Consider the following 18,849-nt stretch of genomic DNA (forward strand, 5'->3'; position numbering starts at 1 on the left):
ATGGGATGTGATACACATATGCCCCCAATAGTACAGTGCCAGATCCACAATTGCCCCGACAGTGCCAGGTATACAAATGCCCCTCACAGTGCCAGGTATACAGATGCGCCCACAGTGCCAGGTATACAGATGCCCCCACAGTGCCAGGTATACAGATGTCCCCACAGTGCCAGGTATACAGATGCCCCCACAGTGCCAGGTATACAGATGACCCCCACAGTGCCAGGTATACAGATGCCCCCTCCCCCCCCCCCCCCCCCGTCCCGCTTACCGCTCCTTTCGGAGGGTACACGGAGGAGAGCGCGGCTATGTTGGGCGGCGGCGTGTAAGACTTGAAACCAGCCGCCGGTTCGAGAGCCAATCAGAGCTCGCGGACCGGCAGCCACGGCTCCTGATTGGCTGCCGGTCCGCGAGCTCTGATTGGCTCACGAACCGGAGGCTGGTTTCAAGTCCTACACGCTGCCGCCGCCGCCCGACAATAGCCGCGCTCTCCTCCATGTGGTGACAGCTGAGACACGCTGCTGCCGGACTGTGCGGCGGCGTGTCTCACTGAGAGGAGCGGGTGGGCCGGACCAAACGGCTTCGCGGGCCTTATACGGCCCGCGGGCCGGAGGTTCCCCACCCCTGCTGTATGGGAAAGGGGAGGCTCCTACCACCATTTGCACGCCCCCTGCAAGTGCTGGGAGGAGCACCTGCCAGTTCAGTTGCTGATATTGAGATTTGAGGATGTCACTGTTGAAGTACACCAGGATGAGGAGGATATGGGTGTAGCTGGCACTGCGGAGGCAGTTGACGATGAGGATTCTGATGGTGATGTGGTTTGTTTGAATAAGGCACTAGTGGAGACAGTTGTTGGTCATGGGATGAAAAAGCCTGGGCAAAATACCAAAAAAGCCATCTCTTCGGTGTGGAATTATTTCTCCACAAATCCGGACAACAGGTGTCAAGCCATCTGTTGCCTTTGTCAATCCATAATAAGTAGGGGTCATTGGCATTTCTATCATGGATGCAATGTGTGCGGTGCATACGGGCCCCTGGCTCCAGGGTGGGCCCACACCGCACACATTGCACCCATATTTTAGTACTCACCTCTGCAAAAAATCCCTTCCAAAATGGCCACAGCGCATGTGCAGTTTGAATTTTGTCTCTGGAACATGGCAGTGGCTAAGTTTCCGGAGACCTGCGCATGCGCAGTAGGCTCCAGCACAGTGTCGGAGCCTACGGCGTTGTGGAGAGTAGGGGGCCCACCCAGAGTCTGCACATGGGTCCCCTCCTCACTTAAGATGTCCCTGGTAGGGGTAAGGACATTAACCACCTAGGAACATCCTCCCTTATATGTCACCTGCAGTGCATTCATCCTGAGTCATTGTCAAGTTCAGAAACTTTGGGTAATAGTGTATGCAGTCCACTGACACCTAAATGATGTGGTTTGTTTGTTTGAATATTATTTCCCTGTGAGGATGAGGATGTAAACACTGTAGGGGGGATCTGAGGATGAGGACAACATCTTGCCACTGTAGAGCCAGTTTGTGCAAGGAGAGATTAATTGCTTCTTTTTTTGGTGGGGGCCCAAACCAACCAATTATTTCAGCCACAGTCGTGTGGCAGACCCTGTTGCTGAAATGATTGGTTTGTTAAAGTGTGCATGTCCTGTTTATACAACATAAGAGTGGGAGGGCCCAAGGACAATTCCATCTTGCAAGTCTTTTCTGTACCACAACATTCCAGGGGTGTTACCCTATACGGGGTGCTGCCCATCTGCCCTATCAGTCTAGGGGTGCTGCCCCACTGCCGTTTAATTCCAGGGGTGCTGTGCCTGTCTGCTGTGCTGTGTAATTCTCCAGAGGTGCTGCATATGCTGTATAAGTCCAAGAATGCTGCTGTACTTGATCCTAGGTTTAAATGAAAGCATAGAGCAGATATGAAACAAGCTTCAACATCACAAACAGATTTGTGAAAACTAGCCGCAAAGGTAGAAATGGAAATTCACAAAGTGTTTTTAAGTAAAGTGGGGAGATACCACATTTGTAGCCAAAGTCAGTGTGACTCAGAAGAGACTGAATCATAATCCAGTGCAACTGCCCTAGAGGTAAACGTGGTTTTTTGCTGGAGCATTAGAGAGAGGTTCTTCTCAATTATTAAATGTTAGGGACTCACTCAAATGAATGGCTCCAATTAGTCAACCTTAATTTTGATTTATTATTGATGTTCCACATTTTGGGAGGTGCGCATTTGTTGTACAGGGATCTTCTTTTCTAAGGGCTGTGTAGGGTTATCGCAAGACCTTGCGGTGTTAGAATAACAGAGTTTCAGTGATCTTGCATTGCATCAGCTTTCCATTGCACTGCAGTACTAGATGGGCCAGGAGCTCCTGTGAGGCACAAAAAGTTACTGAATAAGGCCCAGTATGAAGTCTCATGGTGGCTTACAGCCAGGAAGATGTCTGGCTTGGCAAGCTGAGGCATGCTGTGGGCACGGAGGTTAGCATTGCTTCCTCCCACAGTCCTACTTATAGTATGAAATGAGTTTGGACTGTAGAGTGGTAAACTGCACTAGGGCAGGGGCTCAATAACAAATTACTGCACAGTCATTCTTAGTACTTAATATGAATAAAAGAAACAAGACACACAGGTATGCTCACATGCGTGTAGCTGAGACACACAGGTATGCTCACATGCGTGTAACTGGGAGCTGTGAAAAACAAAAATAAGGCATCTGCCACAAAATATGTAAATAAAAATGCAAAAAAAAATGGAAAAAAAGAAACCCACAAGGTTTTCACAAAATAGACTCCGTGGAGGGGAAAATATCCAATCTTGATCTTGTGGTATACACTAATTTATTTGCATCCCAGCACTAAATCCGAGATTATCTTAATCCCTGAAAATGGAGAAGGAGTCTTTGGCCCCTAGTTTTTCCGTTTGTCCAGTAATGTGGTAATTAATTATGGATGAGCCGGTTCAGATTTTGGAAATCCAAACACCCTGATTCGAGTCGGGAACCGAGTCCGACTTGGGTTTTCCCGCCAGACTCGGTTCCCAGAATGAGGCAAAACATCATCATCCTGGTGTCGGTTTCTCGTGAGATCCAGACTTTGTATATTTCACGCCTCTCGCCCCGCCATCTTCACTCCAGTCCTGAAGAGTGTAGCGAGAGGACCTGCTCTTTTGTATAATTCCAGTGGTGCTGTCTTGTGCTGCATCAGTCCAGTGGTGGTGTCTTGTACTGCATCAGTCCAGTGGTGGTGTCCTGTGCTGTCATAAGTCCAGTGGTGCTGCTGTATACGTCCAGTCCAGTGGTTCTGCCATATAAGTCCAGCGAGACAGCCGTTTAAGTCCAGCGGTACTGCCGTATAAGTCCCGTGGTGCTGTCCTGTGCTGTATATTATTTACTCCAAATAAAGGGGTTATTAATATTTAATCCAAATAATTTTTACAGGGTTTGCCCTGTGTGGTGTAGGGGTACACTCTCCTGTGCCGCATATTATTATAATAACTCCAAATACAAGGGTTATTATTCAAATCATTTTTACAGGATTTGCCGTGTGTGTGGTTTAGGGGTACGCTCTCCTGTGCCGCATATTATTATATAACTCCAGAAAAATAATGGAGAACAAAAATTTGGAGGATAAAACAGGGAAAGATCAAGAACCACTTCCTCCTAGTGCTGAAGCTGCTGCCAATAGTCATGACATAGACAATGAAATGCCATCAACATCATCTGCCAAGGCCGATGCCCAATGTCATAGTAGAGGGCATGTAAAATCCAAAAAGCCAAAGTTCAGTAAAATGACTCAAATTTTTTTTTTAAATCTGAGGAGAAACGTAAACTTGCCAATATGCCATTTACGTCACGGAGTGGCAAGGAACGGCTAAGGCTCTGGCCTATGTTCATGACTAGTGGTTCAGCTTCACATGACGATGGAAGCCCTCATCCTCCTGCTAGAAAAATGAAGAGTTAAGCTGGAAAAAGCACAGCAAAGAACTGTGCATTCTAAGATGGTATCACAGATCCCCAAAGAGAGTCTAAGTGTGTCGGCGGTTGCGTTGCCTGACCTTCCCAACATTGGATGGGAAGAGGTGGCTCCTTCCACCATTTACACACCCTCTGCATGTGCTGGAAGGAGCACCCACAGTCCAGTTTCTGATATTCAAATTGAAGATGTCACTGTCGAAGTACACCAGGATGAGGATATGGGTGTAGCTGGCGCTGAGGAGGAAGTTGATGAGGAGGATTCTGATGGTGATGTGGTTTGTTTAAATTAGGCACCGGGGAAGACGGTTGTTGTCCGTGGAATGAATAAGCCCATCATCATGCCTGGGCAGAAGACCAAAAAATCCACCTCTTCAGTCTGGAATTATTTCTATCCAAATCCGGAGAACTACTGTCTTGCCATATGTATCTTATGTAAAGGTGTAGTAAGTAGGGGTAAGGACGTTAACCACCTAGGAACATCCTCCCTTATACGTCACCTGTAGTGCATTCATAAAAAGTCACTGTCAAGTTCAGAAACTGTGGCTAAGACTGTAAGCAGTCCAGGGACACCTAAATCGCTTTGTCCTGTTGTATCCAAGTGCCTGCAAACCACACCAGCAACTCCCTCCTCATCAATTTCCTCCTCAATCAGGATCAGAAGTAGTCCTGCAGGCCATGTCACTGGCATGACTGACTCCTCTCCTATCCGGGATTCCTCCGGAGGATCCTGCATTGCTACGCCTACTGCTGCCACTGCTGCTGTTGTTGCTGGGAGTCGTTCATCATCCCGGAGAGGAAGTTGGAACACCACTACTTCTTTCACTAAGCAATTGACCGTCCAACAGTCCTTTGCAAGGAGGATGAAGTACAACAGCAGTCATCCTGTTGCAAAGCGGATAACTGAGGCATTGACAGCTGTGTTGATCTTAGACGTGCGTCCGGTATCCGCCATTAGTGCAGTGGGATTTAGACAATTGATGGAGGTAGTGTGTCCCCGGTACCAAATCCCATCTAGATTCCACTTCACTAGATAAGGCGATACAGAGAATGTACAGAAAAAGTGTCCTCAGTGTCCCCCCCAAAAAATGCGGTTGTACCCACTGTCCACTTAACCACGGACATGTGTACAAGTGGAACAGGGCAGACTAAGGACTATATGACTGTGACAACCCACTGGGTAGATGTATCGCTTGCGCAGCAACAACAGCAGCGGCACCAGTAGCAGCAGCTCAGAAACGCCAGCTCGTTCCAAGGCAGGTTTCAGTATGAGGCACACCGCCGACAACCTCTTAGAGAAACTGAGGGAAATCATCACCCAATGGCTTACCCCACTTAGACTCTCCTGGGGATTTGTGATATTAGACAACTCCACCAATATTGTGCGGGCATTAAATCAGGGCAAATTCCAGCATGTCCCATCTTTTGCTCACACAATAAATTTGGTGGTGCAGCATTTTTTGAGAAATGACAGGGCTGTGCAGGAGACGCTTTTAGTGGGCCGAAAAATTTCAGGACACTTTCGCCATTCAGCGACTGCGTGCCGAAGACTGGAGCACCAGCAAACACCCTTGAACCTGCCCTGCCCTCACTTGAAGCAAGAGGTTGTAACGAGGTGGAACTCAACCCTCTATGGGGGTCATTCCGAGTTGATCGCTCGCTGCCGATTTTCACAGCGATCAGGTGAAAAAACGGCATTTATGCGCATGCGTATGGGCCGCAATACGCATGCGAGTCGTACAGGTACAAAGCCCGTTGTGGTTGTGCACAGGTTCTAGCAAAGTTTTTCTTCGCACTGACGGTCGCAAGAAGATTGACAGGAAGGGGGCGTTTCTGCGTGTCAACTGACCATTTTCAGGGAGTGTTTGCAAAAACGCAGGCGTGGCTGGGCGTTCGCTGGGCGGGTGTATGACGTCAAATCCGGACACGAATAGACTGAAGTGATCGCAAGCGCTGAGTAGGTTCAGAGCTACTCTGAAACTGCACAAACTGTTTTTGCAGAGCTCGGCTGCACAAGCGTTCGCACTTCTGCAAAGCAAAAATACACTCCCCAGTGGGCGGCGGCATAGCGTTTGCACGGCTGCTAATACTAGCTAGCGAGCGATCAACTCGGAATGACCCCCAATATGCTTCAGAGGATGGAGGAGCAGCAAAAGGCCATTCAAGCCTATACATCCACCTATGACATAGGCAAAGGAGGAGGTATGCACCTGACTCTAGCACAGTGGAGATTGATTTCTGTGTTGTGCAATGTTCTCCAACCCTTTGAACTTGCTACACATGAAGTCAGTTCAGACACTTCCAGCTTGAGTCAGGTCATTCCCCTACTCAGTATTTGCAGAAACAGCTGGAGAAAATGAAGGAGGAGCTAAGACGGAGCAATTCTGCTCGGTATGTGGGACTTGTGGATAAAGCCCTTCATTCGCTTTGCCAGGCTCTGAGGGTGGTCAATCTGTTGAAATCAGAGTACTACATTTTTGTCAACGTGCTCGATCCTAGGTTTTAAGCCTACGTGGTGTGTCTCTTTCCGGCGGACACAAGCCTTCAGAGGTGCAAAGACCTGCTGGTGAAAACACTGTCAGCTGAAGTGGAACGTGACATGGCAACAGCTCCTTCTTCATTTTCTCTTGCAACTGGGGCTGCCAGGAAACAACGTAGATATCCAATTCCTAACCAACCCGCTGGCAGTGATGCAGGGCAGGCAGGACCAACTTTGGACATCTGGTTAGGACTGAAGGACCTGCCAACAATTTCTGACAGGTCTACTGTCACTGCATATGATTCTGTCACCACTGAAAGAATGGTGGAGGATTACATCGGTGACAGCATCCAAGTAGACATGTCAGACAGTCCGTACCTGTAGTGGAAGGAAAAAGAGGCAATTTGGAGGCCCCTGTACAAACTGGCTCTATGTTACCTAAGTTGCAAACCCCCCCCCCCCCCTCCAGTGTGTACTCCGAAGGAGTTTTTAGTGCAGCCGGTAACCTTGTCAGCGATAAGCGTAGGAAGTTACTTCCACACAATGTGGAGAAGATGAAAACGAATTATCAATTCTTCCAGGAAGACTAGCATCCAGAAAGTACAGAGGGACCTGTGGTGGTGGATTCCAGTGGGGACGAATTAATACTCTGTGAGGATGAGGACGTACACAACACTGAAAGGGGGTGAGGAATCGGTCGATGAGGACGACATCTGGCCTCTGCAGAGCCAGTTTTTGCAGGAACAGATTAATTGTCAGCTTGTTTTGTGGGGGCCCAAACGAACCAATCATTTCAGCCACAGTCGTGTGACAGACCCTGGTGCTGAAATTATTGGTTTGTTAAAGTGTGCGTTCCTGTTTATACAACATAAGGGTGAGTGGCAGGGCCCAAGGACAATTCCATCATGCACCTCTTTTTTTTTTTTTTTTTGCATTATGTACTCTTTATGGCCTAGTTTTTCAAACTGCCATCCTGTCTGCAACTGCAGTGCCCCTCCTAGATGGGTCAGGTGTTCGTGCCGCCCACTTGTGTCACTTAGCTTAGTCATCCAGCGACCTTGGTGCAACCTTTTGGCCTAAACACAATATCGTGTGGTGTGAGGTATTCAGAATAGAGTGGAAATTAGTGGAAATGAATGTTATTGAGGTTAATAATACCGTAGGACCAAAATTACTCCCAAATTCTGTGATTTTAGCTGATTTTATGTTTTTTTTTCAAAAATCATCCAGATTTTGGCAAAACCAATCCATATCCAAAACACGAGTGGGGATCCAGATCCAAAACTAAAACACGAAAAGTGCCCGCCGCACATCTCTATAAATGACGGTGGTTGGGTCAGCACTTACTATGTGCTCAGTGAGAACCTGCTTTCATCTGTGAAGAGCACAGGGCGCCAGTGGCGAATTTGCCAATCTTGGTGTTCTCTGTCAAATGCCAAACGTCCTGCACGGTGTTGGGCTGTAAGCACAAACCCCACCTGTGGACGTCGGGCCCTCATACCACCCTCATGGAGTCTGTTTCTGATCGTTTGAGTAGACACATGCACATTTGTGGCTTGCTGGAGGTCATTTTGCAGGGCTCTGGCAGTGCTCCTCCTGTTCCTCCTTGCACAAAGGCAGAGGTAGCGGTCCTGCTGCTGGGTTGTTGCCCTCCTACGGCCTCCTCCACGTCTCCTGATGTACTGGCCTGTCTCCTGGTAGCGCCACCATGCTCTGGACACTACGCTGACAGGCACAGCAAACCTTCTTGCCACAGCTCGCATTGATGTGCCATCCTGGATGACCTGCACAACCTGAGCCACTTGTGTGGGTTGTAGGGAGGTCATACAGGCACGTGGAGGTCACACACACTACTGAGCCTCATTTTGACTTGTTTTAAGGACATTACATCAAAGTTGGATCAGCCTGTAGTGTGTTTTTCCACTTTAATTTTGAGGGTGACTCCAAATCCAGACCTCCATGGGTTAATAAATTTGATTTCCATTGATAATTTTTTGTGTGATTTTGTTGTCAGCACATTCAACTATGTAAAGAACAAAGTATTTAATAAGAATATTTCATTCATTCAGATCTAGGATGTGTTATTTTAGTGTTCCCTTTATTTTCTTGAGCAGTGTATATATATATATATATATATATATATATATATATATATATATATATATGAATAAACACAAATTCCCAAGTGCGCTAAAGTGGAATGTTATTACACAGTTCTTCCAGCGTTATTTTCGTCGGAATGTAGACTGGAGGGTATTTAAATCTGGGGACCTGTAACAGACACCCCTCAACAAATAGTCACCCAAACAAGAGGCCAACAGGCCAATTAGTAAAAAGTTATTTTAATAACGTATACACAGTTCAAAGTATAAAATTGTGTCAATAAAATGCAACTAAAAGAGTACACAGCCAATACGTTTGTAAGGTTGAATCTAGATATCCCCTCACCTTTTGCAAGGTGCGAGCTCGACAGGGAGTATCTTTACAGACTAGGTTGTGATTCTCTGACTGACAAACCAACGCGTTTCGTCTTATCGACTTCATCAGGGGTAACGAATATAGGAAAAGGCTAATTTGCTCATGATGAATTAATATAAAGGATCATAACCTCTAATGTACGATTATTCAGAATCTCCTATATCTGGACTTAGTGGATGAAGCTCTTATATCAGGGCTCCTGATTAGAGCTTAAGAGGTATTCCTTCTTAAATGTGTAATCGGTTGGATAATGGTGTTTTGTATAAACTACCTTAAAACTAATTGGGCGTAAATCCTTACAGGGTCGCCTAGGAATACTATTGGTTATAATCTCTTAGGAGTGCTGACAACCATATGTCGGCATTTTTGCAAACTACCTAAAGTGTGGTGTCCAATTTTAAATTCAAGACTATTTCTGATTCGGATGTTGACCAACGTACAACGAAATTCAAGAATTATATAGCTGGTTTACAAATCTCAAAAGTATAAGCGGTGTGGCTTCCTCAATAGGTCTCACAGAATAGATCCTGGGAGAGATTTGGCTGCATGTGGAAATCACATCTCATTCTGCTGCAGGCTGGTAAACAGTACAGTGTCCAGAGGCGTCACTGGGTCAGCATTTCAGCATTACTGTTACACACATCTCCCCCCCCCCCCCCCCCCGGTGGCCGAAAAGGGGGCGTGGCCTGCTGTGAAAGGGACGTGGCCTCGCGGGTCTGTTCTCTCTCGCTCCGGGGGTGTTTCCAGCTTGCCTGTAGATGCTGGCAGCCCCCGGAGACTGGAGAGTGTGTGCCGGCTGTGTGACAGGAGGAGAGTGCTGCAGGAGATGACGTCACTGCAGCACTCGCCTCCTGTCACAGCAGGAGAGCTGACAGCGGGATTTGTGCGGAGGAGGCGGCGGGTCTGTGTACACAGCGCAGGGAGGGCTATGAGAGCCTTCTCCTGCGCCACCCGTCCCTCCTAATGTGTATGCCGGGGGCGGCATCAGCCGTTGTTGTTGGGCCGGCGCCGCGGCCGGGGAATCAGAGCTGCTGATGGGTGGGGGGAGGGGAGAGAGAGAGATGGACAGGCAGCAGGAGCAGAGACTTGCTGACTCCGCCCACCGCTGTGACTCCACCCAGCGTTACGGGCACAGAGTCACAGATTTAGACAAATATATAGGAGATATATATATATATATATATATAATGGAACCCCCCCTAGGAAAAATCCTGCATTTGCCCCTGACCAACCACCTATTTTTCTCAGTAAAAAGTATATGAGAGGGGTCATTGAAAAGAGGATCATGGGGGTACCTTTATGTCACTTCTCATATCATATCATGCAGGAATACACACTGGGTGTGCCCAGAACAATGGGCAGCGGTGCCTAGAGAAAGGGGGGGGGGGGAGCAGGTACTTTTTACCCAGGCCTGATGGAGTGGCCCAGCCAGGGCCCAAGTCATTGCCCCCCCTACCTGGCAGCAGCAGCTGCAGCTCTTCTCCTCAGTGTGCTGAGCTGCAGTGTGGCCAGTTAGGTGCTGTATTTTTTCTAAGGGTCCAGGGCCACGCCTCGTATGGTTAGGCCACACACACTGAAATGTACCTGAACCCGGCTCTCTACTGCCCTGACAATGGGCACACGCCAGGCACTGTTTCTGCTGCATAAAAGAGGTTATTGTGTTGTAGTCTGATGCCTAAAAGTAATGACTTATGGGAGCAAGTAGCATGTAGGTGCCCATGATGTGTGGATGGTAGAAATCAGGCGCACATGCTACTATGTATTGCTGCAAATCTCCAGCTCTGCCTATGAGGGTAATTCCAAGTTGATCGCAGCAGGATTTTTGATAGCAATTGGGCAAAACCATGTGCACTGCAGGGGAGTCAGATATAACATGTGCAGAGAGAGTTAGAGTTGGGTCGGTTATTTTATTTATGTGCAGGGTAAATACTGGCTGCTTTGTTTTTACACTGCAAATTAGATTGCAGATTGAACACACCCCACCCAAATCTAACTCTCTCTGCACATGTTATATCTGCCTCCCCTGCAGTGCACATGGTTTTGCCCAATTGCTATCAAAAATCCTGCTGCGATCAACTTGGAGTTACCCCCTATAGACGGAAATATAACTTTTTCAGTTGCAAATGACATTAGTTTGGTGACTAACCCTTCATGAGCCCTTTAATAACCATAGTATGGATTATATATGACCGTCACTAGTTTATGCAGGTATTATTTACAGCCATCCTACACATCGAGGGGGTCACTCCGAGTTGATCGCTCGCTAGCTGTTTTTAGCAGCCATGCAAACGCATAGTCATCGCCCACAGGGGAGTGTATTTTCGCTTTGCAAGTGTGCAAACGCCTGTGCAGCCGAGCTCTGCAAAAACATTTTGTGCAGTTTATGAGTAGGTCTGAACTTACTCATCCCTTGCGATCACTTCAGCCTGTCTGGTCCCGGAATTGACATCAGACACACGCCCTGCAAACGCTTGGTCACGCCTGCGTTTTTCCAAACACTCCCAGAAAATGGTCAGTTGCCATCTACAAACGCCTTCTACCTGTCAATCTCCTTGCGATCGGCTGTGCGAATGGATTATTTGTTAGATCCATCGCTCAGCACCGATCCTCTTTGTACCCGTACGACGTGCCTGTGCATTGTGGTGCATACGCATGCGCAGTAGTGACCTGATCGATGCGCTGCGAAAAACGTCAGCGTGCGATCAGATCGGAATGACCCTCCATGTCTGTAGGTTTATACATACATTGATGCAATTATGTAACTTGTATATAACATGGACTGTAGACATTATTATCTTATCCCGTGTAATTCTTCCTCCAGTACAATACGGACAATACAGCATACAATCTTGAATATTTAATACGCTGTCGCTGACCATCTCTGTAGCGCAGTGGTTCACAAACTTTCTTGAATCACAACGCCCTAGAGGATCAGCAATTTCACGACAGCCCCAGGATAAAAGTTTATGTTTGATACATTTTGAAAAACATATTGAATTAAGTAAATTGTGCCTACCTGTCATCCTTAGGGTCAGTTATGTGGTGGTGAACAGTTGTGCTTCTGATTGCCCACATATTTTATGACTGGCAGCCTCTAGCACTGGTTTTGCCTATCACTGACCAAAAATAATTTGATTTGGTCCCGAACCACTAAGCCCTGCAAGAGCATCGTGGCACCCCATTTTGTGATGCATACTTTGATGAGAATAACATCAGGTGTAACAATACGTACTTGGTTTACAGATAAGGCAACACGTACTGTTAGGCAACTATTTATTTATAGACCCTTTAAAGTACCCCAAAATTAAATTTCACGCTGTCGCACATCATGGGGTTATGGAATCTTTTAAGTCAGTATCTGGAGCATGTCAACGTAATTGTGGGTTGTGCCAAGTCTGGATGTCAGTGGTGCAGTTACATAAATGTGTACAGGTTAATAATTGCATTTAGATTTGTGCACGCTAAACTGGAGCAATTATTTCCGAGGTGCAAACTTCTGATCCTTCCCGAAGGCCACAAATTGAGGGGTGATTCAGATGTGGTTGGATTGAGCATCAATGCTGATTACTTGGAAGCAGCAGCGATGGTAGTATATGGTGATAGAGTTACAATTCTAAATGGTTTTGTTCAAATTAAGCTACCTTTAGAAATGAAGATTTCTCTTTAGGTCTAATCCTCAGATATTTTCTGAAGAGCTGTTTAGTTTAGACTCCTGCATACTTCTCAGCAAAGTTTCTGTATGAGACATTGTTCCAGTTATACAAATGTTGCACCATAATCATTCCAAGGTTAGCACTTGCACTCTCATGGATAACGAACGAAGACTTTTTAATACTTGCTAAATTGTTAGAAAAGACTAGAAATTATAATTATTTGCTTATTAATAATTTAGCCAATACTGCCCTCTGCTGTTATAATAGAATTGAGCTTAAAATGGTTATGTGACATTTATATCAAGAGTGGAAATAATTTGCACATGCTCAGAATATGAGATGACGTCTACTCAGAAAAGCTTTATAAAGCCTAGTAATACTAATAAAGTCAGAGTATATGGTATCAGACACCACTGGTGCGTATGTCCTTACTCGCCGGGCCAATAATTAACCTTTTTCATTCCAGATAGCCTGGTTGATTGACACTTGCTGTTGTCAATGGTAATGCAGTAGGAGATGTCTGGTATATAGATGCCTCCTGTATGCATGTTTGATCCCCTCAGAGCCGGTCTTAGGTATAGGCAAACTAGGCAATTGCCTAGGGCATCTGGTATGCCTAGGGGCACAGGCAGCTCCTGCTGATTAAAATGATATGCGGCATGCCTATATTCTGTGTGCAGCATTTCGTATGCAGATACAGCCACAGTCACACACAGAATATAGGCATGCTGCATATCATTTTAATCAGCAGAAGCTGCTTGTGCATCCTAGCCACATAGCAATGCAAATAAGATGCATTTTCATAAAAAATAGGCACCCGACGTTAGCAGAGCTGCCAGTTGACTCACGCCAGGAACTATATGTGTCATTATTTGTATAAGGGCATTAATAATGTGTAACATACTGTATGTGTAAGGGTCACTATGTGTGTCATTATGTGTATAAGGGAACTAATAATGTGCGGCATATGTGTAAGGGACATTATGTGTGTCATTATGTGTATAAGAGCATTAACAATGTGCGGCATTTGTGTAAGGGAAATTATGTGTATAAGGGCATTAATACGGGTTGGCATAATGTGTAAGGCACACTATGTTTATAAGGACATTAATAATGTGTGTCATATGTGTAAGGGGCATTACTGTGTGGTATTATGTGTATAAATGCATTACCGATGTGTGGCATTATGGGTATAAGGTGCTCTACTGTGTGGCGTAATGTATAGAAAGGGCACTACTGTGTGGTCTAATGTGAATAAAGAGCAATATGGTGTGGTGTAATGTGAATAAGGAGCAATATGGTGTGGTGTAATGAGAATAAAGAGCAATATGGTGTGGTGTAATGTGAATAAGGAGCAATTCAGTATGATGTCATGTGAATGAGGGGCACTACTGTGAGAAATAACGTATATAAGGTAAATTGGTACTACTGTGTGATGTAATGTGAATAAGGGACACTATCGTATGATAAATTGTGAATAAAGTTGCACTACTGTGAGTTATAATTTGAATTGGGGGTAGTATTGTGTGGCCATGCCCCTTGCCAGCAAAAACACATACCTTTTTGGGCTGTGTGCCGAATGTGCACACTGTTGTTATTTAAATTACAGGGGGTAGGAAAACAAAAAAAGGACTGCTATGGGTGGGGAGTGATGGTGCTGGGAAAGGGGTGCAGGGTCAGAGGCGGAACTAGCGGTGGTGCTAGGGGGCACCAGCCAAAATCTTGCCTTGGGCATCACATTGGTTAGGGCCGGCTCTGGATCCCCTGCTGCATACAAGGATCTGGAGGCAGAGCTAATGCTGCTCGATCAGAACTGAGATCCAATTGCGGCAGACAGCCCAACAGAGCGGTGACAGATGTGATGACCATGGAGGGGACAACAGGATTATCCTAGTAGGGGCTGGCCCTGCTTCCCTATCCACCCATGGATTGGAGTGATAGAAACATAAACATAGAAACCTAGAATTTGATGGCAGATAAGAACCACTTGGCCCATCCAGTCTGCCCTGGAACATGCACAAACTAGGGTTTTTTGGGGTTTTTTTTTTTGGGGGGGGGGGGGGGGGGGGGTTTGGGGTGGGGGTCCAATTGACCTACCAGTATATTTTTTTGGAGTGTGAGAGGAAACCATAGTACCCATTCTTATTACACTGGCAGCACCCCCTCTCGTCTCACCCATATGTATTACACTGGCAGCACCCCCTCACCCCTATGTTTTACACTGGCAGCCCCCCTCACCTGTCTCACCCATACGTATTACACTGGCAGTGCCCCCTCACCCATCCCACTCACATTTATTACGAAGGCAGCGCCCCCTCATCCGTCTCACCCATAGTACCTATTACACTGGCAGCGCCCCCTCACCCATACCACTCCTATGTATTACACCGGTAGCACCCCCTCCCCCATTTTACACCAGCAGTGCCACGTCTTATGTATGACATTGACACTGCTGCCCCTTTACTATGCCAGCACTGGCTCTTTCACACACCCCATTTGACTATACTAATAATAATAATGCGTCTTTACATTGATAATTCCTGCACATACCAGTCACCATACTGATTGAATCAAGGCTTAATACAAAGTGTGAACAAATGATAAAAGAAAAAAAATATATACATTTAGGAGACATGTTTTTTTTCTGGGGAGGATTGCCAGTCCCTCTCCTGCCGAGTCTCTGAGCTATCAGGCTGCTGAATCGTAGATTCAATCACAAGGGGCAGCAGCATCACACCAATAACATCCGATGCTCTGCAGCATCACACCAATAACATCCGATGCTCTGCAGCATCACACCAATAACATCCGGTGCTCTGCAGCATCACACCAATAACATCCGGTGCTCTGCAGCATCACACCAATAACATCCGATGCTCTGCAGCATCACACCAATAACATCCGATGCTCTGCAGCATCACACCAATTACATCCGATGCTCTGCAGCATACTTGCCTACTTTACAAAACTAGTTTCAGGGAGATTATAGTAGGTGGTAGAATGTGCCGTGTGCGAAGCATGGTGTGGCAGTGAGGGGGCATGTTATGTTGCAAGATATTTCTATATAGCATTAGCAATATATTTTATAAAATTTTGCAAGTATTAATACTAAGAGCCTAATTCAGACCTGGTCACAGAAGTGGCAGTGTACCATACCTCCCAACTTTGAAGGAGGAGGAAGAGGGATCCCTGCGTGGCAAAGCCGCGTGTGACCCGAAAAGGGGGCGTGGCTCAGCACGGGAGGGACGTGGCCTCTGCCGAGTGGGCGTGTGCCACGGACCCGTTTTTGACATATTGGGGGCATGCCCAGCGCTCCCCGAGCAGCTGGGCAGCCCCCTGCTCCCCTCCCAGCATTGAATAGATGCCGTGCGCGTGCGCGCGGAATCTATTCAGTGATCACCGGCTGCTTTGCAGAGCAGAGCAGCGGGTGATCAAAGCCTCCCCCAACTGCGCCCCCCCCTCCTTGCCCGTGGGACACTGCGACCCGCGGGAGGGACAGCGGGACTGTGTCCGAATAGTGGGACTGCCCCGGTGAAATCGGGACAGTTGGGAGGTATGGTGTACTCAGGCTGAAGGCCAGTGCTGTGTGCGCACGCGCAGAGGCAGTCGCTTGTAGGCGGCGTTGGGACGGTGTTGCGGCGGCATTGGGGGGGCGTGGTGCGGACAACTGTGGCGTGTCTGGACCATTGCTGGGACACGTGCAATGCTTTTACATGTCTGTGTGTGGGGGGAGGGGGGGTATTAGTGCAGGACTCGGCATGCGGGGCGGACTTTCCTTGTGCTGGGCGTCCCCCCCGCATGTCAAAGATTTTGATCGTGGATGTGCGTACATCTACTATCAGGTCTGAATTAGGCCTTAAGATTGCTGCCTGCAATACTGGGTTTCTTGTTTGCAACTATTTGTTGTTATATTTCTTTTCTTCTCAATCAGAACAATATACAGGTTGAGTATCCCTTATCCAAAATGCTTGGGACCAGAGGTATTTTGGATATCGGATTTTTCCGTATTTTGGAATAATTGCATACCATAATGAGATATCATGGTGATGGGACCTAAATCTAAGCACAGAATGCATTTATGTTTCATATACACCTTATACACACAGCCTGAAGGCAATTTTAGCCAATATTTATTATAACTTTGTGCATTAAACAAAGTGTGTCTACATTCACACAATTCATTTATGTTTCATATACACCTTATACACACAGCCTGAAGGACATTTAATACAATATTTTTAATAACTTTGTGTATTAAACAAAGTTTGTATACATTGAGCCATCAAAAAACAAAGGTTTCACTATCTCACTCTCACTCTCAGTCAAAAAAGTCCGTATTTCGGAATATTCCGTATTTCGTAATATTTGGATATGGGATACTCAACCTGTACATGATAAATGTAATGCCTATGCAATTTGACCTTGAATTCTTACTTTAATGATATGCGTATACTGTATATGTTTCTTAATACAGTTTTTGCTTATATTCATAGCTGGAATGATGGGCCTGTACAGTGTTGGGGCCTGTGGAAAGTCTCCCGCCACTTTTAAGCCTGAATCTGCGAGAAAATACTTTATTGCTGCAGAGAAGATCATCTGGAATTATGCACCAGGGAACGTTGACAGATTTACTAACCAGGCTTTAGACACTCCAGGGAGGTAAAACTAATTAGATAATAAAATGTTTAATGCTTAGTAAATATCTGCTAAATGATACGCTCTCTTTCTATTCTCTTTTTATATATATATATATATATATATATATATTTATACTGTGTGTATGTATGTATGTATGTATGTATGTATGTATGTATATATATATATATATATATTCCAATGAATCCGGCACTCAAAGAGGCCTGCACCCCCAATCAATATACAGGTTGAGTATCCCTTATCCAAAATGCTTGGGACCAGAGGTATTTTGGATATCGGATTTTTCTGTATTTTGGAATAAGTGCATACCATAATGAGATATCATGGCGATGGGACCTAAGTCTAAGCACAGAATGCATTTATGTTACATATACACCTTATACACACAGCCTGAAGGTCATTTTAGACAATATTTTTTATAACTTTGTGCATTAAATAAAGTGTGTCTACATTCACACAATTCATTTATGTTTCATATTCACCTTATACACACAGCGTGAAGGTCATTTAATACAATATTTTTAATAATTTTGTGTATTAAACAAAGTTTCTATACATTGAGCCATCAAAAAACAAAGGTTTCACTATCTCACTCTTACTCAAAAAAGTCCGTATTTCGGAATATTCCGTATTTCGGAATATTTGGATATGGGATACTCAACCTGTATAGCAGATAAGCGATAGCACTTGGAGACTCTAAATTAGGTAAATGGCGTGTCTTTAATAAACATTTTGGGGTAACAGGATGATGGGGATGTTACCCTGAAACGTTGATTAAAGGACAACCATCTCTGCAGCAATCCACCAAACAGGCCTGCATGGTAGAGTGGCCAGACGGAAGCCACTCCTTAGTAAAAAGCACATGGCAGCCTGGCTGGAGTTTGCCAAAATGCACCTGATGGACTCTCAGACCATGAGAAACAAAATTCTCTGGTCTGATGAGACAAAGATTGAACTCTTTGGCGTGAATGCCAAACGTCCTGTTTGGAGGAAACCAGGCACCGCTCATCACCAGGCCAATACCATCCCTACAGTGAAGCATGGTGGTGGCAGCATCATGCTGTGGGGATGTTTTTCAGTGGCAGGAACTGGGTGACTATTCAGCTTAGAGGGAAAGATGAATGCAGCAATGTACAGAGACATTCTGGATGAAAACCTGCTCCAGAGCGCTCTTGACCTCAGACTGGGTCGACGGTTCATCTTGCAGCAGGACAACAACCCTAAGCACACAGCCAAGATATCAAAGGAGTGGCTTCAGAACAACTCTGTGAATGTCCTTGAGTGGCCCAGCCAGAGCCCACACTTGAATCCGATTGAACATCTCTGGATAGATCTGAAAATGGCTGTGCACCGACACTTCCCATCCAACCTGATGGAGCTTGAGAGGTGCTGCAAAGAGGAATGGGCGAAACTGCCCAAAGATAGGTGTGCCAAGCTTGTGGCATCATATTCATAAAGACTTGAGGCTGTGATTGCTGCCAAAGGTACATCAACAAAGTATTGAGCAAAGGCTGTGAATACTTATGTACATGTGATTTCTTAGTGTTTTATTTTTAATAAATTTGCAAAAATAAAAAAAATATTTTTTTTCCCATTGTCATTATGGGGTAT

General features: G+C 45.9%; 1 protein-coding gene across 1 annotated transcript in view; it reads left to right on the top strand.

Annotated features, from left to right (window-relative positions):
- LOC134990141 (ferroxidase HEPHL1-like) overlaps positions 1 to 18,849 on the top strand; it is a 209,947-nt gene that overhangs the window by 36,931 nt on the left and 154,167 nt on the right. The window contains exon 6 of the mRNA XM_063950651.1: positions 17,076 to 17,241. Within this exon, the coding sequence (XP_063806721.1) occupies positions 17,076 to 17,241 (166 nt within the window). The remainder of the gene's footprint in view (positions 1 to 17,075; positions 17,242 to 18,849) is intronic.

This window comes from Pseudophryne corroboree, chromosome 2 (assembly GCF_028390025.1).
Source record: "Pseudophryne corroboree isolate aPseCor3 chromosome 2, aPseCor3.hap2, whole genome shotgun sequence".
NCBI classification, from domain to species: Eukaryota; Metazoa; Chordata; class Amphibia; order Anura; family Myobatrachidae; genus Pseudophryne; species Pseudophryne corroboree.